At 39.7% G+C, this 22392-nt stretch overlaps 1 protein-coding gene across 3 annotated transcripts in view; it reads left to right on the top strand.

Annotated features, from left to right (window-relative positions):
* The window catches only part of PKHD1 (PKHD1 ciliary IPT domain containing fibrocystin/polyductin), a 414808-nt gene that overhangs the window by 174175 nt on the left and 218241 nt on the right, over positions 1-22392 (top strand). For all 3 annotated transcript variants that reach the window (XR_011529807.1, XM_070584791.1, XM_070584792.1), the window contains exons 42-45: positions 1345-1475; positions 10812-10924; positions 12230-12335; positions 17225-17359. Coding sequence is in view for 2 of the 3 variants with exons in the window: in XM_070584791.1 (XP_070440892.1) it covers positions 1345-1475; positions 10812-10924; positions 12230-12335; positions 17225-17359 (485 nt within the window). In the remaining variant the exon portion in view is untranslated. The remainder of the gene's footprint in view (positions 1-1344; positions 1476-10811; positions 10925-12229; positions 12336-17224; positions 17360-22392) is intronic.

The raw sequence follows: 22392 nt of genomic DNA, 5'->3' as shown, positions 1-22392 counted from the left end.
AACACATGTTAGCTCAGGTGCCAATCCTTATTAAAAAATGAAAAATGAGCTCCAGCTTCAGAAGGCAAAGAGCTAAGGACGATAGACGTGATCAGGTGTGGGAGAATCTTTCGATCAGAAAAGGACAGCTGAGAGCAGTCAAACTAACAGATGGAGGAGTGACTTTGTTTATTCCTACTTTGTATAAGGGAAAAGTTTGCTGAAAGCTGCCGCGGAAATTCAGGAAGGTACTCAAACAATATTAATTTAGCAGATGACAATTATATAGAATAGCCTTTAACAAGGCAAAGAAGAAAATCTGTAGGAGGAATTTAGCCTTTAGTGCTTGGATTTTGTGAATGGGAGGCTCTTGACGTCTATTGTATTGCAGGTGAGGGAATTGGAGCATTTGTTTATGAGTGCATTATAAAGTACTCGATTTCATGCAAAATGAGTTTGCAAACCCAGACTTATGAAATGACATGGGAGCAGATACCTGGAGATCCAGACATGAGGGATCTGTGGGGCTGCTGTCTTTTGATGCCCCCCAAGTGTCTCATCTCTCTCCTAAGCGTGGCTCATGCTCTTATATTTTCTTCTATTCCAATTCTATTTCTTCTATTCTATTCTAAACCTCAGTGGTTTGGGCGTGAGGGTCCTAGGCACTGTCTGGCCTGTTCCTTCAGGGCATTCTAGATCTTCCAGGGGCAGAAGGGGGCATGCAGATAGCTGGCGGCCAATTTGAACAGCTGGGGATGGGGCTGGAGCTGACACAAGGCTGTGTGGCATTTGATTATGGAGACAGTCACTTAGACTCTTCCTGAGAAGTAAAACAGGAGATCTATTTCTTTGTTCTTTTTTTCTGTCTAAAATGAACTTCTGATCTGTGATACTCTAGAACTAAAAAGTCCATATAATCTGTATCTCCTTGTCTGGTTCATAGATAAAAGCACAAAAACAAAACCCAAACCAGCCACGCCCAAAACAAGAAATAGTGTTACAGTGTCCTTCATTTTCCTGGGTGACATGAAATGTGCATGATCTCTTGTTCTCTCAGGTACATACATGGAGGTAAGATACATCCTGTGGGAAGCTATGCCAACAAGAAAAAATGGTCAATATGTAAATTGGTTTTAAATCTATTACAATCCATTTAAGTTGTCATGTATGGTATAGACAGGCCTGACAGCAGAATGTTAGATATCTCAGATTTGTTGAACATACTAAATATTTTATATATATACATACACATATGTGCATTATGTGAAATGTAATGTGTATTAGCAGAAAGAAGAGTGTTGAGTTGTATAAATTTTAACTATGTTTGTAAATCATCTCTGTTTGATGTATCTTTTCTTCAATTAGACGAGTCAGAACAGGGAAGTATAATAAGAAACAATGTGATCATCCGTGTTTCCGGTGCTGAGGGACTCTCCAGTCCGGAAGTGCTGACACCATCTGGCATCTACATCCGCAACCCCACCAATGTTGTGGAGGTAAGGTCTGCAGCTCTGCCAGGGAGGTCAGAGTTGAGAGGGCATAATGTCCACTCCGGAAGTTGTTTGGAGTGGCGGCTTCAGTGGTGTGGTATAAAATATTTACCTGGTGCTCATTACCTGGTGCTGGTATCGAGAAACTGCTTTATGATTTTTATGTTAAACAAGTGCTTTAGGATAAATGTAATCATTTCTCTCAGAATTCCTGTGAAAACTCTTTGAGGCAATATCTATATGGAGCAAAACAAAGCAGATATTGATTATTTTCTGGTCATTTAGATTAATGCAAACTAAAATATCTTCCTGAGCTGTCCACTGTGGTTGCTTATTTTTGTCTCGGTTCCAATAATAATTCTTTGTTAAATCTTCACGATCTTACTATATTGATGCGGTCATATTGCTGCCCTTTAAGAGTGCTCAGAACTGGGGTCAGCAAAGTCATGAGGTCCCTGAGATCTTGTCAGATTCCAGGATGAATGAACTACACTCTGACGGCCTTGATGTTTTATCCTGCCATTTAGTACAACTTAACATTACTTTTTCTTGGTAAATTTCTCTCTAAACAACTTAAAAATTTATTTTTTCTGGTAGTTTTCCTAACCATAGACCCATGAATGAGGAATTGCATCAGAGTAGTGCGAAGGTCATTCGGTTTCCCCTTTTCCAATGATTTTATCCCCTGGATCATCTGCGAAAGGGTTAATGGCTGTGCTCTTCCGGGACACTCCTGTGAGCGTCTACTGTGTTATGGCAATTATGCCAAGTTTCTGAGAAACTGAGAGAATGAGCTTCCCCGTCTCCCTCTGATCGTCTGTTTTTAATTACTTTCAGCTGAATAACCCCTAATAAAAGTCATGGTTATCTCCTCGACCCTCTTCCAGACTCGTAATTGTGTTTATTCCAAGCAGAGCACTTACACACCATTTTAGGTGCCTAATGGGGGCAGCTAATATGCCAGTAAGGAAAGGAGGCAGACCTGCGAAGACGGAAGGAGACCAAACTCTAGACCCAGAGCCAAAAGAGCAGCATTTAACTTGGTGACTCCAGGGCTTGTTGCATAGCTACAACAGCAAGCTTTGGGGCCTAAAGAACTATGTTTTGCATACTTTCGTGGGTAGCATGATCTTGACTATGTTGAAATAGCCAGAGGAAAGTAGACCCTCAGGCTTGCCCAACTCAGCTTCCTACCTGTGGCTGGAATGTATCTCGATCCCACTTTGAATGCCAGGGGTGCTGTCTCTCTGATTGCTTCACTGGGTGGCACATTGTCTCCTGGGCAAGTGTCCTGGCCACCAGTCAACTGGAAGAAGAGCTGAACTGGCTATAGGTGCAGAGCACCAGAGGCCATCTGAAAAGCTGACGTAGGTCACCCGCGCCTTTGCAGCCAGACCTGTAGAACAATACTGTCAGCGAGGGAAAAGCTGAGTTCAAAACAAGCTGTTGTTCCCCGCTGGATGCCTTGCCTTGCCATTCACTTACTTTCTTCCTTGTATAACCATTTTACAAACTGAAAAACAAATACAATGCATGTGTTTTGAGAATGAGGTTTTAGTTTAAGTTGGTAATCCAGATTCATTAAATATGTTCATTAGATATATTCCTGACATTTTCATTTTCGATGACCTTAAAATTCAGTGGTTCTCTTTTCATTAGCTTCTTAGCTTTTAGCCCCTAACATAGTGTCTGAAACATAGTAGTTGCTCAAAAAAATTAATTGAACACAATGAATGAATGAATGTAGGTTTAATTCTATCCAAAGAATGAGGGGAAGAAAGAGAAAAGTAAAGCATAGATTCCAAGACCCCACAATCACTTTGATGATGGGAAAATAAGATATTTAGTCTGTGGCTGCATTTAGATCCCACGGGACTCATCTCTCAGTGTTCAGTCTTGCATGGTTCACTCCACTTTTCAGCTGTGCCACTGGTGTTCTGCTCTGCTGTTTCTTTTGTATTCTATTGTCTGGAATGTGCCACAACTAAGGACCTGGGTGATAACTGGGCCTGTGTGGCAAACCTAAAAATTATGAACTTCTCTTAACCCCCAGGGCCAATGAAGGTCATTTCAGTCACTGGGTGAACAGCAAGTCAGTGTTTATTAAATGTGTCCTATGTGGATGATACACCGAGTGCTTTGAAAAATGTATTTTAGAAATACACCATTGTTCCAAAGGGATCATAAGGAGGCTACAACAACGATGATGTGTGGGGAGTGTGTATGTGTGTGTGTGACAGAAAGAGCTGTGGTGTACAACCCTGCCCTCTTCCAGGGTGGTCCTGATGTTGGAGAGACAGACATTCCTTTACTCTGAGGAAGTGTTTCATGGCTGGTGGCTTCTACATCCTGCTGTGTGAGTGGTTCAGAGTCACACTGCCCCCTAAGGGAATGCACGCAAGACTTGTGTGTGCTCAGTTTTTGTGACTTTTCTCCTGACTCGCTTTTCAGTTTTCTTGCAGTCTGGCAAAGTAGTTTTCAAAAGTCCCTGCATTAGTGTGATTAATTAGCATTTTTTCACTTTTGTTTTCTTAAACTTGTTAATTGTGAAATAATTTTAGACTCAGAAGAAGTTGCAAAAACGTAGCAGAGAGTTCCCGTGTGCCCTGCTCCCAACATCCCCTGCAGCAGCGCAACCACAGCCATCACCACAGAGCAATAGCAAAACCAGGAAATTGATGTGGGGACAAAACTAACTCGACTAAAGCCCGTATTAGACTAGAAGAAGGTGACCTAATCCTGGTGGCTGGCAATCAACCCTGAAGCCTAAGCCTCTCTCCCACAAACGTGGTCTCCCTTTTTGACCTTCAAATCTCTGGTGTGGCAGACGGAGGGGAAGAAATGCAGTTGATCCTTAAGTCTCGGCAGTGATTTGTGGTTATGTCTTATTCCCAGATTGCCCTGACGCAGAGCCTGGGACCGAATGCTCTGCCCCAGCACAGGGAATTCACCTTGGCTTCCAGTCAGCCATCTTTATAGTTTACTCACTATCAACCATGTGTGGTACGAGGGCACTTCCAGTGTGAGATTCTTCTTTTAATTTTCACAGCCATGAGTGGTCTGCCTGCCTCCCTGCCCAGGCTGCAGCTCAGCCAAGTCCAGAGCAGTTTCTCAAAGAAGCAAAGCCTGAGCTTTGTGCCTTCTTGCTGGTGAGGACTCAAGCGTGATATTCCTGTTTAAGGAACTTGTGGAATTCCTTTGTATATTCCTTAGATAGGCCTTTCCATGCTTTCCAAATACGTGTTGGTGATGGCTCTTCCGTGCAGCACCAGCAGCATTTAGAGCACTCCATTTCCAGGTTGTCTTCCCCCGGCCCTTAGCATCTGACTCTCTGACTCCTTTGTGGGGATTCCTTGTTATCTGTTCAGAGGCTTCAGCTTTCCAGTAGACATAACCTGCGTCAACCTCAGCCTGGAAAGTGTTTGTGTCCCATGTTTATGTAGACACTGGAAATTTCCTATGACCAGACTCCTGTTTAGGATAGTCTGCAGAAAAACCCCAAAGACGAGCCCTTTGGAAACATCCATTTAATTTGAGGGGAATTTGTTCTGGTTTGTTAATCAATTTTGTAAGGAATTCTGTGTTTAAAGGCCAATTTCAGTTCTTTAGCTCTCCAGACTCAATAGCTAATGTATATTTAAGAGCTGCCTGAAGGGTTAACTCACTTTTTCTAGTGACTACAGATGCACACCTCAAGGAGCTGGCTTACTTGGGCAGTTAATTTCTCTCTGGAATTTCTCTTGCTTGAATGTCCATAATACATTGACTTCCGCAAAGAATTGATTTCCATACAAAATTCCCTGCTTTCCTTAAACCCTTCCCCACAAGCCGCCGGCTGCCTGCATAAATATGTGGTTTTTCCTCATGAATCATTTGTAGCATACCCAATTGGAATGGAGAGTAAAACGGGCTGGGAAGTAATGTGATCTGACTGTCCAAGTGCTTCTTTTATAAGAAAAGTGAGCCTTCTCGGCTACCAGAAGACTCTCCTGCCCCATGATAAATGCACCTGGAAAGCGTTTCTACCTGATCACAGAGATGCTCCGTAAAATACTAATGACACTAGGGCAGACGATTCGACAAATCAATTCATTTGCTCAAAATACATGCTCTCTGCATACCTGTCTGGCAAAGGTGATGAATAAGGATGTAGCCCTTGGAATAAATCCTTGAACTATTTGAATCTTTCCCCTCCTGGTAGAGTCTTGGTAATGAACTAGCATTTCATTGGTGGTGAAATAGAATGTATGTCCAAGAGAGATGATCACTTCTAGCCTTGAGCGCATCTTTCTTGTTGTCTGTAAACTTGCAGAAAAGTTGGGTGGTTAAGAAACCCTGTTCCCTAACCCTCAGTGCTTAGATACTCATGGATCACAGGTGTGGTCGAGACACAGCCAATCAGCGCAGGCTATGTGGAAGGCGGAGCCTCACATGTGCTTCCCTGAGGAAGGTTCGAGTTGCATAACCATAACTGAGACTCAATAACCATGTGCTTCCTTGTGTTTCTATGGGGGCTGAAGAGATATCTTGGTCACTTGTATCTGCCAACCCAGAGACACTGATTCTTCCTGAAGCTGAGAATCATAAGTGCATGTCCTGTTTCCTAGCATGAGGGAAGAATTGAGATTACTGATTTATTGCTAATAAGTATGCTTTTGGGGAATGCCTAATACCAAATTTGATCATTTAAAAAGATATAAGTACCCTCCTAGTAAAGACGGTTAAAGTATTCTTATTGTAATGAACCATGTTTTTATATTTAGGTGAGTCTCTCCATCAAACTTTGGAGATGGAATACCAGAAAATGGGTATGGGTTACTTCAACAATTCATAGCCCAGACTTTAGACCAGAGTTTCTTGACTATGGCAGTATTAACATTTGGAGCCATTTAATTCTTCGTCATGAGAGGCTGTCCTCTGTATAGTAGCATCCCTGGTCTTTACCCACTTAATGCCAGTAACACCTCCTTGCCCCCAAGTTGTGACAACCAAAAATGTCTGCAGAGATTTCCAAATGCTCCCTGGGGAACAAAATCATCCCTGATTGACAACCATGGCTCTAGACTATACCACCCCAAGATGAGTGGAGTCTTAGAAATGGCCCAGGTTCCCTGAAGTCACATTACCATCTTGAACAGTAATTCAACTTCATATTCAATGATGTCCCAAAGTCACTTTTGCTGAACACCATGTGGTAGGTAAGAGATGTGATTAGACTTTTATATGGCCTCAGGACATTGGAGAAATGCTCAGAATCCAAAATAATGAAGTGCAGTAGAAAATGGGCCACTAGTCCACAAAGAAAGAAAATGTTCTATAACTGAGTGGAAAAGGAGGAGTGGGTGGATAATTACAAATACTCAGGATGAAAGAGCCTTCGGAGCCACGGTGAATAAGAAGGTAAAGTTAAAGAAACAGCACCTGGGATTGTGTCAGCTGTATTAGCTTCCCCAACCAGGTCTTTGCTGCTGCATGCTGGCTGGGCTTCTAGTCTCAGGGTAAACTCTGGCCCTCACTCATACTTCTCCAAAAGGCCTCCAGGGACTGGGGCATTGGGACATGGGTTCCTCCTCTCACATGAGGTGGGACTTGGGTCTTGTTGGTTTTAAAAGAACCTATTTCAGTTTTTCTTCCATATTGACTTTACTTGGTTCTGCATGCGTTTGTGTGTGTGTGTATGTGCATGCATGTGTGTTTCAAGTGGAACGTGTGGCACACCCGGAGAGAAATAGGCTCTTTAAAACCCCATTCCATAGGGAGGATGGCTATGTTATGATGCCAGTGGGTCCCCCAGGTTCAGAGAGCTACCTTTAATACCTAAAGTGCTTTCATTTAGGAATTAAAGTCAATAAAATATTAGTCTACAATGACTGAAACCATGGGATGAAATGAGTTTGCTCAGCCTAAGGATGAATAGGGAAGAGCCACAACCAAAAGGGTCTGACTGGAGTCTTCCCTCTCAACCCCTCCTTACTCAGAAGGCAGGGAAACTCCTTGAGCTGTGTAAAAGGCTGTGAGAAGGAGCTCTCTTGTTGAGCAGGTCAGAACTTCCTCTTTTGCTTCTAACCCTTTCCTGTGTCACATCCCAACATCCATATTCCTCACTGTCTGCACTGATATTAAATAACAGTTTCAGACAATCTCAGTCTTCTGTTGTTGCTCAAGAATCTGATGAAGCCAATCCTCATTAACTTCTTGTCTAAGCCTTGATAACACTCAATCCCTACGAAGCTAGAGTTTCAGAACCCTCACCCTCCTTAAATGTACTCTTCAAAATGCCATGTCTTTTCCTGTCTACTTGTGGCAATTGGCCCACCTCCTTGCCCATATGGCTCTCTGTACCCTCTAAGCTGAGCGTTCCCTTTTCCATGTGGTAGAGATGGAAGGGATGCTATACTGTCTGGAATTTTGGTGTGAAGAGAACAATTCCTTAGTTAAATCTCACCTGAAAAATGCTCCCCAATATTGAGGAAACATATAGCTATGTAGTAATATCAAACACTACCCCAGTCTTGCCCACCATGTTAGCTGGTGCCTGAAGGGTTAACTGACTTTTATCTAGTGACTATGAATATGGATGCCCCTCTCAAGGAGCTGGCTTACTTGGATAGTTAATTTCTCTCTGGAATTTCTCTTGTTTGAATGCCCATGATACTCGACTTCCGCAAAGAATGTTGCTCAATAGTTTTGTCCATTACTGGGGAGGCTGTAGCAAATTGTCCTGTTCTTCCCTTGACATGGTGATGTGACTTTGCATTGCATCCTACTGTTTACATTTCTTCAACTGCACCCTATTGTTTGGCATCCTGGTTCTGGGTCTTGCCTTCATTTCTCTTTCCTGAGCTACAATCTCTGACACTTCCAGGCTTGGATGAGATGGAGTTGGCTCTGACAATTATCAACTCTGTGACTTTGAGAAAGTTACTCAACATCTCCAAGCTTCAATTTCTCTGTCTGTGAAATTATAATAATAATAATACACAACGCAGAATTGTGAAAATAAATGGGACTGAAGTCTGGTACCTGGACTGTAGCAGCTTCTTTATAAATCTTTACTATGAGTATTATTATTATACTTGGTCAAAACTCAAACAAGATAGGTACTTCTAAGGAAAAGAAAAAAATTCAACATAAGTATCACTTGCACTGAATTGCACAGTCCTTTTGCTGGGGATCTGGTAACAGATTCCTACCCTGAGTTTCTAGGTCTCTATCTTCCTTCAGTTTTCAGCAGTGGCTTCCATTTGCACTGGGTTCTCAAAGCAGTTCATGGCAAAATCGCTAGGAAATGAATGCTTCCCAGTGTCTCTCTCCTCTTTGAATGTCTTCTATGACCCAGCGTTAATACCTCAGTCAGCTCTAGAGTAGAAGTTCTCAAAATGTGTCAAAAGATCACCTGCATTGGAAGCACCTGTGGTTCTCAAGAGTGCAGAATACTTTCCCCCACCCCTTCACCATCACCCCAGCACCTACTAAATCAGAATATCTGGTGGCAGGGCCTAGAAATTTGTATTTTATATACCCAGGTTAGGGTTGCCAGATAAAATGCAGCATACTTGGCCAAATTTAAATTTCAGATATACAACCAATAAGTTTTTAGTATATCTCATACAATATTTGGAACACACTTATACTAAAAAAAAGATTAGTGTTTTTTTTTTAACCTGAGATTTAAATTTAACTGGGCTCCTATGTATTTATTTGCTAAATCTGGCAACCCTCCCCCGGGTGTACACACTAAAGTTTAAGAAACTGTTCTAGCAAGATGTTCACCGCGTAGTTCCTGGGAGCCCTATATAGAGGCAACTATGGCACTGAACTGTTGTTTTTTAGAAAGATATTTTATGCCTTGTTGGGTTGCATGGTGTCACAATCCTCGCTGCTCCCCATTCTCTTTTCTGTGCCCTGATGCCAGTGTTCAGGATGAGCTGTTCTAGTCCCTTAGTGTGTGCTCCCGGGAGACTGATTTACTCACACAGAGGCCACTCTGGCATTCTTTTTCTCATACCATCTCAGCCGTGTCAAACCCCCAGGTGATCAGGGATAAACCATGTGGAAGCCTCTGGGCCTCCCTTTATCCCTGTAGCACAAGGTTTAGTTAGGCCTGAGGCAGGCTGAGCTGACTATTCCTTGACTTCTAGTCTCTAGGTAGATACGGGCATCTTATCCTTTGAACAGCCTCTCAGGCCCAGAGAGGACAGAGCTGCACAAACATTTAGGAAGTTATCCAGCAGTCTGATCTATTGGCCTTTCATTCTGCTCACTCAAAAGTGGAGCAACCAACATGTCATTTACTGTCCGGAGTTAAGAGGTTGCAAATTCAAATGCCTGCAGGGACTAGGCTGCTGTCATAAATTACTGAAGCGGGAAGGGTGGGGCCTGTGGCGAAATAATCCATAGTCTAAGAAGGCAGGCCCTTCCTAGCTCCAGTGGATCCATGACTACTCCGCAGGAATTTGGGTTCGGTATTTTCCAAAAAAGTGGAAGTCTGAATTTTTATATCAAGTCTCCTGATTTTAAAATGTTAGAAACAAAATAAAAGTTTTAGTAAAGCTTGGGTAGGCCAAGCAAAATACCTCTGTTTACAATATTAGACTCTTCAGGGAGTCAGTTGTCTACTCTGTCTTGAAGTATGTTACATAGTGATGAATAGACGATAGGCACTTCATTGAATTTATAAGGATGATCTCATGGTGTTCAGTGTGATCAGAATTAGAACTCAGAACCCATATGGTCCAATGGAGAATTTATGTTTTATATGAGCATATGAAAGACATTAAATTATTTATATAGTAAAAAGTATAAAGAAATATTAAGGTGATTAAAATGATCCGATTGGGATAAGAGTACATTGAGAAGATTTGAGCTGTATTTGAACTCAGCCACTGTCTCAGAACTAAGGCATGCCTGGTGCAATCACTGGCCATCAGCCCATAGCCAAAACATTGATTTGTTTGAAGGCTTGGAGAGAACACTTGGTGTAGACTTGGCTTCAAGGTACTCCTTGAGAGCCACCGTATATTCTTGCACATACCACAGAGGAGAGCTTGGACCAAATGTCACAAGTAACTTCTCACAGAGGAAGCTTACGATGACACTTTAACATGAGATGCCTGTTCGTGAGGTGGGCAAATTACAGTCCAGATGAGCTGCCTGGAGGAAGGGGAATGAGTATATTTTTGATCCCCAGGGGGAAAAATAAAAGGTCAATGAGTTGATAAAAGTATCAAAATGCCTTGAAAGGAAGTGAAAGAAAAAGCAGAATGGGCACAAATAAGAGTCTTTCCAGCAACCTTATTGTATATGGAATAACTGTTATTTAACTGTCCTTAATTTCTCTAGGGGAACAGGGTATGTGCTGCTGGTTATGGCTACTTTTTTCATCTTGTGACCAGCCGAACATCACAAGCTCCACTTCTCTCCTTCACTGGGAATGTTGCACATTCTTGTACAAGGTAACTTTGGGGAAGTTCATCTATATTTTGGGTGTAAAGCTTCTGAGTTAGGATTTTTGTGTAGAACACTCACAAATAACTCATAACTTTTGGCAAACAAGTGAGATTTGATGATGTGCCTGGGTAAGCATTTTGGATCATGAAAGTTTGGTGGTGAAGGGAAGGGAAAGGAGAGGGAAGTCACTTAAGAGGGCAGCAGGATAGTGTGCTATCCAGAGGACAGTGCAATAGAGAGAGCAAGGAAACTTCCAAAAAATTGGGAGCAGCTGGTAATGCAGAGCCCCTGAAGGCTGGAGGGCCTGGCCTCAGGAGGCGAGTGGGGAGATGAGCCTGGGAATAGGGGCTCTTCCTTTGTGACTTGCATGCTGTAAGAGGAGAAAGGACTGTTCAAAGTCTTTGTTCTGTAGAGGGTACGGAGCTAGGAGCAAGGGCAGCGGAAACAGGTGGAGTAGGGGATTTGTGGAGATGGGAAAAATACAGACTTCATAGGTCAGTCAGGCCCTGATTCAAATCCTGGCTTTCCTCCTAGTACATTGCTTTTTTTTTTTTAAGAGTCAGACCCCTTATTTGTAAATGAGGACGGATGGACATGGAAAGTTTGATGTGAAAATTAGAGATGACTTATGTGATGCACCTAAGAGAACATCTGGAATATAATAGCAACTCAATAATTGATAGCTATAAATAATAATGATAATAATAGTATAGTAATACTGCTATGATGGAAAATGATAAGGAGAGTGGAATAAAGATTAAGAACGATTGCTATGCGACGTTGAAGCGCCAGCTGAGGCTGAGATTAGCACATGCCATGAAATTATCATTGCTTATGAAGTTCTTATCTAGCCACTCTCTGCAGCCCTGGAATGTGAGGGAGGAAGGCATCCAGAATATGGCAATGGTAGGGCATTTTAGGTGGAAGAACAAAAGTTGGAGGGATTGCAGGTGCTGGAATCCACTCTCCGAGCAAGGAGTGGATCTAGAAGGGGGCTGATGGAATAGGGGACCATGTTCTGAAGGGCTAGATGAAGGTGTCCAGACTCCTAGGTGGGGGGTCAGCCCAGGTGGGGCTGATAGAACAGAATAGGATCATGGCGGTCTTCATCTTGTTGCGATCCAGGAGCAAGTCACAGAGGATGACAGAATGGAAATACTGAGGGACAGGAAGTGACAGAGACAAGGGTCACAGCTCTCATCTCTGCTCTACCTTATCCATTACCTTTATTTTGTATTTTCCAACAAGAAAAAGTGGGATATTTGAAACATAGAAACTGGGTAAATTTCACTTTCTGCTTTGTTTTCTAGGTATGGTCTCTTTGTATACCCTAAGTTTCAGCCCCCTTGGGATGATGGTACTGGCCCCACCCTAATCCAGAACTTCATGGTTTGGGGAGGTGCAGGTGGTGCTCAGGTAAGTTTCTTTAGTGTTTTAATTAAAACCATCATTTATTTTTTTCTTGGTGATTTATTATGCATCTCTATTTAAAGGGGGATGACATGCTGAGGGAAGGGGAGAATTGAAATGTTACTACTGCTTTAAGGAGCCAACAGCATCAGAGGTGTGGGTAGAATAGCTGTTGAACAAATTCCTAGGCAGTAGCCAGGATTAGTTCATTTCCTCTAGGGTGAGTTTTCAGCCGCTCTAATAGAGAACAGAATCATAGAGATTTACAGCCAGGAGAGATTGTAGAGGTCATCCACTCCTCCTCTCCTATGCTTATTTAGAGAGAAAATATTAAGGCTCGGACAGTAAAGGGACTTGCCAAAGGTCACACAGTTAATTAGTAGCACAACCAAGTGTAGAATACAGACTCCAAATGTTGTGCATTTGATATCTGAATATCCTGAATAATACATGCTTCTGTCTTAAGAAAAAGTGCTGTTCATCATTGGAACAAAAATTCCAGCTCAAGATGCCATTCTCACCTCTAGCAATGAGCTGAATTTTCTTCTATTTTTCTTCAAAAGAAAAGAAAGTGCATGTTCAATCATTTACTTTTTATTGTCACAATGATTTTCTTAGTAGGAACCCTTGCATGCTCACTGTTAACAGCAATATGTAAAAATCATCCAGGATCACTTTTTGGGCTACACAGAGAAAGTTACATATACTTGGCCTCTGCCACTTGGAAATCTGGAGCCTAAGATACATTGATGAAGAAATATGTTTACAGGGCATTTAACAAATAGAATAAAAACATATAATTAAGTCACAATAAAAAAAGTCAGACATGGGACTGGCCCAGTGGCACAGTGGTTAAGTTCATGTGCTCTGCTGTAGTGACCCAGGGTTCACAAGTTTAGATCCTGGGCGCAGACCTAGCACTGCTCATTGAGCCATGCTGTGGTGGTGTCCCACATAAAACAGAGGAAGATTGGCACAGATGTTAGCTCAGCAATGGCCTTCCTCAAGCAAAAAGAGGAGGATTGGCAACAGATGTTAATTCAAGGCCAATTTTCCTCACAGACACACACACGAAAGACATTTATTTGATATATGCAACAAGAGGAAGACAATTGTGAATGGGGAAAGCCCCAAAATATATAATTAGTTTAGCTAACAGAAAGAATCCTAATTGTATTTAGTATTTGTTCTCATTTAACTTTATAAAGTACTTTGTTTCCCATAAGCACTATGAATATAGGATGACAAATCCAGTAGGAAAGTTTGTTGAGTGCCCATGTATGCAGAGAAGCAGTTCATGCCTTGCAGAGGCTTAAACTCTGTCTCCAAGCTCTAGAATAGCCTTGTTCTAGAGAAAATAAACTAATAAAACAAAAATATCAAAAGGTGATCGTTAGTCATTTTCTCAAGTTCTGCAATCAGAAGTGCTAAGCCCATAAAGAAAAACATAGATCCTTAAAGACTGACTGAACTCTTGTGCATTCAAATTTAATCAATCAAAAAGTTCAAATAATGAGAACGCTTTGGGAACTTCACTTTTATGAGGAGAGTGATTAACATGGTAACAGGGAATTTAAAAAGTGACTCCTCCCAAAACAATCCTGAAAAAGAAGAATAAAGTAAGAGAACTTACACTTCCTTATTGCAAAATGTACTACAAGGCAATAGTAATCAAGACAGTGTGATACAGTCATGAGGATGGACAAATAGATCAATGGAGTAGAATTGAGAGTTCAGAAATAAACCCATACATCTATGGTCAACTGATTTTTGACAAGGATGCCAGGACTATGCAGTGGTGTTGGCACAACTGGATAACAACGTGCAAAAGGATGAAGTTTGATCCTTGCCTCGTCCTGTTTACAAAAATTGACTCAAAATGGATCAAAAGCCTAAACGTTAGAGCAAAAATTGTAAAACTCTTAGAAGAAAACAAAGAGGCAAATCTTCATGACCTTGGATTTAGCAAAAGATCCTTAGATATGACACCAAAAGAACAAGCATCAAAAGAAAAATAGATGTTAAACTTTATCAAAATTAAAAATTTTAATGTTTCAAAGGATCCAATCAAGAAAGTGAAAACACAACCTACCGAATAGGAGACAATGTTTGCAAATCATATATCTGATAAGGGGCTTCTATCTAGGATATATAAAGAACTCTCACAACTCAACAATGAAAAGACAAATAATGCAATTTAAAAAATGAGTAAAAGATCTGAATAGATGTTTCTCCAAAGAAGATACACAAATGGTTAATAAGCATTTGAAAAGATGTTCAACATAATTAGTTATTAGAGAAATGTAAATCAAGGCCACAGTGAGATATTGCTTCACACCCACGAGGATGGCTAGAATCAAAGTGATAGCAAGTGTTGACTGGCAAAGATGTGGAGAAATTGGAGCTCTCATACACTGCTGGAAGGAATTTAAAATAGTCTCGTTGCTTCAGAAAACAGTCTAAGAGTTCCTCAAATGATTAAGCATAAAGATACCATGTGATTCATCCATTCTACTCCTAGGTATATATCCAAGAGAAATAAAAACAAATATCTACATAAAAACTTGTACACAAATATTTATAGCAGCATTATTCATAATACCTAAAAGGTGGAAACAACCCCCAAATTCACCAATGGATGAATGTTTAAATATAGTGTGGTATATCAATACAATGGAATATTATTCAGCCATAAAAAGCAATGAAGTACTGATCCATGCTACAACACGGATGAACCTTGAAAACATTATGCTAAGTGAAAGAAACCAGTCACAAAATACCACATACAATATGATTCCACTCATGTGAAAGTCCAGAATAGAGAGATCTATGGAAATGGAGAGAAGATTAATGGTTACTTGTGGCTAAATGATATGGGGTTTCTTCTTGAAGTGAAAACGTTCTAATATTGTCTGTGGTGATGGTTGCACATATCTATGAATATACTAAAACCTTTCAACTGTAAACTTTAAATGGGTGAATTGTATAGTATGTGAATTATATCTTAATAAAGCTGGTAAAAAAAATCCCAAACTAACCTCCAATGTATATAGCCATGTAAATTCTCAAATATTCCCAATTCCTATCTGTGTGACTTTGGGCAAATCTCCTAATTTTTCCTATGTTGTTTGTAAAATGGAAATAGTGATAGTACCTGAAGGTCAGTTTGTTTTGATAGTTAAATAAATGCCTACATGTGAGCTGCCCAGAAGGGTGCCTGGACCTTCGTGGGTGTACCATAATAGCTGTTATTATTGTCATTGTTAGTAAAGAGGATGGGGGTGATAGACTGATGTTGATAATAAAGTCTCTGGAAACTGTAACACTTGAGAAGTGCCTTCTGCATCATCAAAAAGTACATTGTGTTTACATTTCATAAACTTTCGTTATTAGATATATCTGACTGAATTCTGGTCATTAGACATGAGTGTCATGTATATAGACCCTTGAACAGAATATTCCATTAGTTAGAATTCCTATTGTGTATAAACACAAATTTGTCTCTATTTGATGATGTTGATGGCTAATATTTTTGGATATTTTCTCATTTAATCATCTTAATAACATTTGGATGAGGTACATCATTATTATCTTCCTTCTATAGATGAGAAAACTCTCTGGGTAGGGGGTAAAATACTTGCCAAAGTCACACAGCTAAGAATTGCTGGATTCAACTCAGACAATCTGATCCTTTTATATGTAGGTTATAAGAGTTGAGGAAAATACCCTCTCCTCACTAGATCTCATAAATGCAGAGCGTTCTTTTAGAGGACAGAGGGAGAGATGTGAGCACATTATGAAAACTATTCACACTACAAATAGGTGCTTTTTGCTATTGTGTCGGTTTCCTTTTAAAATTACCAGGTTCCCTAGCTAAAGCTAGGTGTTAGCTGTTTTTGAATATATTTGCTGGAACTTGTGCTGATGCCTGTAATTAGGTAACAACTGTTGTCAAATTATCAGTTCAGATCATACCTATTTTATTTAAATAAACCTTTGTGTCTCAAAAGATCTATCATTTTATAAAAGCTGTCCGTGCGTACACAATAGGAGATGCAAGTTGTTACTCAATTCTTGAAAATTCAAGCACAAAGACTGATTGACAGGGAAGCATGATACTGTGATAAATCAAGGCTACCATGGCCTTAATCAATAGGAAGCTTCTGCTTTAAGATATGAATGTAAACATGATCCTATTTAGTGAATAAAGGGTTGACTGTGTTATGTTAATTGCTAGTCCTGACCTCCACCCTGATTTTAAAAATGATTGAAACGAGACCCAGGTGAAATTAAGTGCCTGGCCCCAGATCACAGAGTGAATATCAATGCTAGGTAAAAACCAAAGGCTCTGTCCCCCACACTGGTGAGGTGCTTCCGACTCTAACAAGCTGATTTCGTTAACATTTGATCCCTGTTTGGGCCCACTTACCAAGTTGTCACAAATATTTATGCACATAACACATATTCTGGATCTGTAGTCATGCTAAATGACTTGCTTATTTCATATTTACAATTTTCTGACAATGTTAGTTAACATACTACACTGAGGAAAATGTTAAGTACTGGAGTTTTTGGATGCTCTTTCTCCATCAATTTCGTGTGACTTGGCAACTGCAAATTTATTTTAGATGTGTGAAGAATTCACATTGACCTTTTTAATGTATCCATTATTATGAGCAGAAATGAAAACTACAGAGGGGATGTTACCAAAGGGGACTAGTTAGTGCTGACTTCATGGCAACTTTGGGATGTCTGCATAGATACTGATGGACAAAAGCTGCTTAAGTATGGGATAGCATTCTTATTTATACTTAACCAATAATTAAAGAATCTACAGGTCTGCAAGAAAAACCAAGCCTCAGACCTTTGCCATAACATATGCCATTATTTTATAGATTTTTAGAAGTAGCAATCTTCTCCTGAAAAACTTCCAGATTTATTCATGCAGAGATTTTGGAATTGACATCTTGGAAAGTGATGTAAATACTTCAGTTACTGACAGCTTATTACTTGGTCATTTTGCCCACAAGGTAAGTGCCTTGGTGTGGTTGTTTCAGGCTGTCCATCAAAACAGAATCATATGTGCTGGGCTCCCTGGTGATCCAGGATATGTAATTTTAACAGCATTCTTTAGTGAATCTTGCATTTAACTGGTAAAAGTTGGAGGAGCTTTTTATTTGTAACAGTGGTGATATTTATAATAAAATTCAAATATACACAAAGTTTCAATGTTATGAGTCCATATAAGTCAAAGTCATGAGTAGCTTGCAGTATTCTTCTCTGGTTGCAATTTCACATTATTATCCATACCAATTCAATAATAGACCTAATAATTTTAGGTATTTACTCTAACCTCCCAAGGATTATGAAATAGCACAATTCCATGCTGTCTCTCTGCCTTGTGGTTTTCCAAGTTTCTACATCAACATTTTGTTCATAGGGTTCTTACTCCATTTAAGGTACCACCCCTCCCTGCAAAAAGGTAATATAAATTTACATTGTTTGCTATAGTATACTAGGGTTTCTTAGGTGATTCTCTAGTGCTTGCCAAAGTGTGCCTTTCTACACGATAAACATCAGATTATGGTCTGCCACTACGTGACCAGGGTACCAGATCGTAGACAAGGCAAAGAGGACTTCCCAGATGAGAAGTGCTAGTTCTACTTGAGGGCAGTCCACAGCTACCAGTGGTCTCAGTAGACTTCAGACCTATAATGGGTCTTCTAAGTTCTTGTTTTTAAAAGAGCTACATGCGTATTAGTATCATGTTGTCATAACAATCATAGATGGAAGAGACCCACAGTACTTCTAGGAACCAAGGAAAGAGCAGTCTCTTTGGTTAGTTCCTGAATGCACTGACCAATTGAAATTTAAACAATTATTGACTTTTCTACTTCCCTTGAGATCATTTCATAGCTATAGATATAAATATTGAAATTAAAAATCATTGTCTTAGTAAGCTGCACTTTCTTATGTTGAATTCTCAAACTTAGTTGAATCTCTTTTGAACCATCCTTTTCAGGAGGAAAATACCTGCCAGATTTTCCTGTTCTCTACAAGGATTACCACTTTGAGAGATGAGTCTTCCTTTTAGACTGAATAGTTTTTAAGAGAGGATGGGACCCAGATTTAGAGTCTGTGATACTGGTAGATCCAAGGCCCTGAAATTTCTCAGAAATAACCTTAGAGAAGATGCTAAAAACAAAATGCCCATCAAGCCGAGTAACTAACTGTCCTGGTAAATTAATGTCACAACATCTTAATTGATGCTAAATAGACATCGTAATTAACAGGAGAGTGACATAAATTAAGATATAAATTATAACAAAAGAGTGCTTTTCATGAGATAATAAAAGATAATCATACCCTGGGCTGGGACTTACCAGGAATGCAATGCATCTGAGGGTCCCTCAGCCTCTTAATAAGTAAGTACAGGACAAATGTCCGTGGGTGGAAAGCGTCTGTTTGTTCTAGGAGACATCTAGATCTTGCTTAGGCATCCTAATCATAAAACTGTGCAGTTTTAGAGCTAAATATTACCTAAGAGTTGATAGTTAGAATGCCTGAATTTACAGGTAAGTAAGTGGAGGTTTTGGGAAGTCAAATGATAGCCCATGATCCGTGCCGGTATTGTGGAGTCAGGGCCTCCTGGACATCCTCCCACTCCTGGTCAAACACTCTTAATTACACATGGAAAAGAGCTTTGGCAATGAGCCGACTCCAGTAATAATGCCGACTCTGGTATTCCCTGAAGTGTTTTCCATGGAAGGCTAGCCCCCAGAGAGCGTCTAGGAGAGGAAGATTCTTTGGTTAATTACATTTAAGTGATGCTGTTTATCATACCTCCCAAACCCTGAAATCTGCATTGCATATCAGCACCTGAAAGGCTCTGGGAAATCGGAGGGTTGAAATACCTGAATCTTTATTTAACACAATATTTCTCAGATTTACTTGGGAACCACTTCATTGCCATATGAAATTGTGTGTCAGTTGTTAGAAAAAAAAGGATGCCTGACCTCTCTGTGGTTGTGGAGCTCTGATTTTAGCCTCTATCTTTTGAGCCTGCTAGTCCTTTATGAATTAAGATTTTCAGCAAATTTGACCTATCCGTTCTTAGACCTTCCACCCACATATAATTGGTGGCACACAATTATCAGTGAATCATATCTTGAAACAAACAGTAATTTCTGGAAGAACTTTTTGTTAGAAGGGATTTTATTTTTCTCCTTTCAGCATACTTGTGTATGTCGCTACTCTCACACTCAACATTAGCTTTATGTTGAAATGGATAGAATAATTTTCAGTGAGGATGGCATTAATATGCAAAAAAAGGAGGTGCGCTATACGATCACTATACATCCTAGTTTGGTTGTGGTGTTTGTTTTCACTCCTTGTCCTCAAATTCTGTCTAAACAACATCCCCTTTCACACTCTCAAAATGCCTTTACTTGGGTGTAGATTATGGTCACTCTACTTTGGAAGTATCTGTAGGATGGTTGTCTTTTTGTTGTTATTATAATTAATTTGAGCAGATGATATGACTTTAAAAAATATCTTACTCAGACAGACCCTGATGGGGTTGCTTCATTCTTCCTCCTATTTCTCCAAGGGGTACTTCCCATTTTCACTTGCGGATTTGTCTTCCTCCATTTAGACCTTTCGTCTTTGGGGTTTCTAAATCCTGTTGTAGAGCGCCTTCTCTTCTCAATATACTTGCTCTCCCTGGGAGAAATCTCATTTTCTCTAGTGGTTTCAATTACCATCCACATGCTGATGTCTCCCATATATTTGCATTTATTTCTACCATTTTATTTTGTGTTTTCAGTTTGCAATCAGTTTTCTTTGTTTCTTTTTTTCTACTTTCCAAACGTGATTTGTCTTGCATTGAACAGTATCTTTTTTACATTTACTCATTTGAAAGTTATTCATTCTTTTATGATTATTTTAGTTATTGAACTGAAATTTTTAACGTCTGCTTGTCTTAAGGAAATCTGAATTATGTCAGCACTATTAAACTACCTGAGCGATGCAAGGACCTTAAACTCCTTTCACTTTTTTCTTCACCCTCCCATGTTGTATGTTATTTTTCTCTAGTATTTATTCCAGTTTTTAAAATAAGTGTTTCATGGAAATATAACGTTTTGGAGAAAAGTGCACAAATCACAAATGAAGAGCTCAATGGATTTTTATAAAGCAAAAAGCGTGTCCCTACCACCTAGATCAAGAAATAGAAGATTACCAACTCCTCTGAAGCCCCTTCATGCCTCCTCCCACTCAACTTCAACCTCCAGCTCCCCTGCCAAAGGGGAACAATTAGTCAGACTTCTATCAACATAGATCAATTTCAAATCTGTTTTTGAACTTTATATAAATGGAATTATAGAGCATGTAACTCTTCCATGCTTGGCTTCTTTGGCACAACATTATGTCCATAGGATTCATCCATGTTTTTATATGTTGCAATAATTTATTCTTCCAATTATTATGTAGTATTCCATTTTATGACTGTACCACAGTTTTTTAGAACTATGTTGCTATTGATGGACATTTGATCATTTCAAGTCTTGGGTTATTACAAATACTAATGTTATGAACATTCTTCTATATGTCTCTTGGTGTTCATGTGCATGCATTTCTGTCGAATGTATGCCAAGTTGTAAAATTGCCGGTTCAGAGGATATCGCTTTAGCTTTAGTGGATAATGCCAAACAACAATCCCAAACGTATACACTTGAACCCACAGTGTGGGAGAAGGGTTTCACAGCTACATCCTGGAATTCCTTTTGACCAACATCCTAGAGATTTCCTTCATGTCTCCCTAGGTTGGAATTCATTCTCCTGATTGCCACATCTTCTTCCTTTCTGATTTAACTCCTCTTTTTATTAGACCAAAGCCTATAGTAACTTTCTTACCAAAGTGGGGGTCTGTGGAGGTAACGATTTTGAGCCAGAAATGGAGGCTCCTTTATTGATAGGTTTTTGGTTATAGAATACCAGGTCGGAGTTCATTTTACCTTGACGTTTTTCAGTTGTCAAGTTGTCCATTGTCTTCTAGCTTCTAGTCTTGAGGTTGGATAATTTTAAGATACTCTGATTCTAGGTCTTCTATAGATAATCTTTTAGTTTTCCCCCTTTGGAAGTTTTTAGGATCTTGTCCTTGTCCCTGGTGTTTTACAATTTTAATATGAGATACTGTGGTGTGGCTTTTTGTTGTAACCGCTGTGTTAGGCAGTGGGTGGGTCTTTTCAGGCTGGAAAATTGTATCCTTCCCTTCTGGGAAGTTTTCTTCAGTTATTTCTTTGATAATTTGCTCCTCTATATATTCCTTCTCTCTTTTTTTTGGAACTATTATTTGGATATTGGACCCCCTGGATTGCTTTTCTAAACTTCTTAATTTTCTTTCTGATTTTCCAACTGTCTTTTTATTCTACTTTCTAGGATGTTTTCTCGCTTTTTTCTATTGAATTTGTTATTTTGGCTCTCCTGTTTTCATTCTCTTTTCTTTTCTGAAAAATCCCTTTTTAGGCTTCTTCTCCTTGTTTCATGGAAATAGTATATTTATTTCTTTGAGGTTATTAATGGTAATGTTTAAGTATTCTTATGATTCCTATGCTGGCTTTGCTGCACCGGGTTTCTTTTCTTCTGTTTGTTTCTTTTATTATCGTCTTTCAAGCTAGTGATGCCTGACAAATTTCGGGTGATCTTCAGATATACAATTATTTTTAACAGTGGCACCGTGAGGCACTAACAACTTAATCAGATAAAGTTTGTTGAAGAGATTTTGTGGAAAATCATGGAATCAGTTTTTGTTTCTTTTTAGACTTTTTAATATTTATTGTTTATAATAATATAAGTAAAACTGACATTTTTGATGTACAGTTCTATGAATTTTAACATATGCATAGATTTATGTATCTACTACCACTACAATCAAGATACAGAACAGTTGCAACAACCCAGAACTCCCCCGGGCTCCATCCTTGCAGCCTCATCCCCCTCTCCTGTATAACCCCTGGAGATCACTAATCTATTCTCAGTCACTGTAGTCTTGTCTTTTCAACAA

This window comes from Equus przewalskii, chromosome 19 (genome assembly GCF_037783145.1).
Source record: "Equus przewalskii isolate Varuska chromosome 19, EquPr2, whole genome shotgun sequence".
Taxonomy (NCBI): Eukaryota; Metazoa; Chordata; class Mammalia; order Perissodactyla; family Equidae; genus Equus; species Equus przewalskii.
Note: the sequence above shows the minus strand (reverse complement) of the source record. Positions and strands in the feature narration are given on the sequence as shown.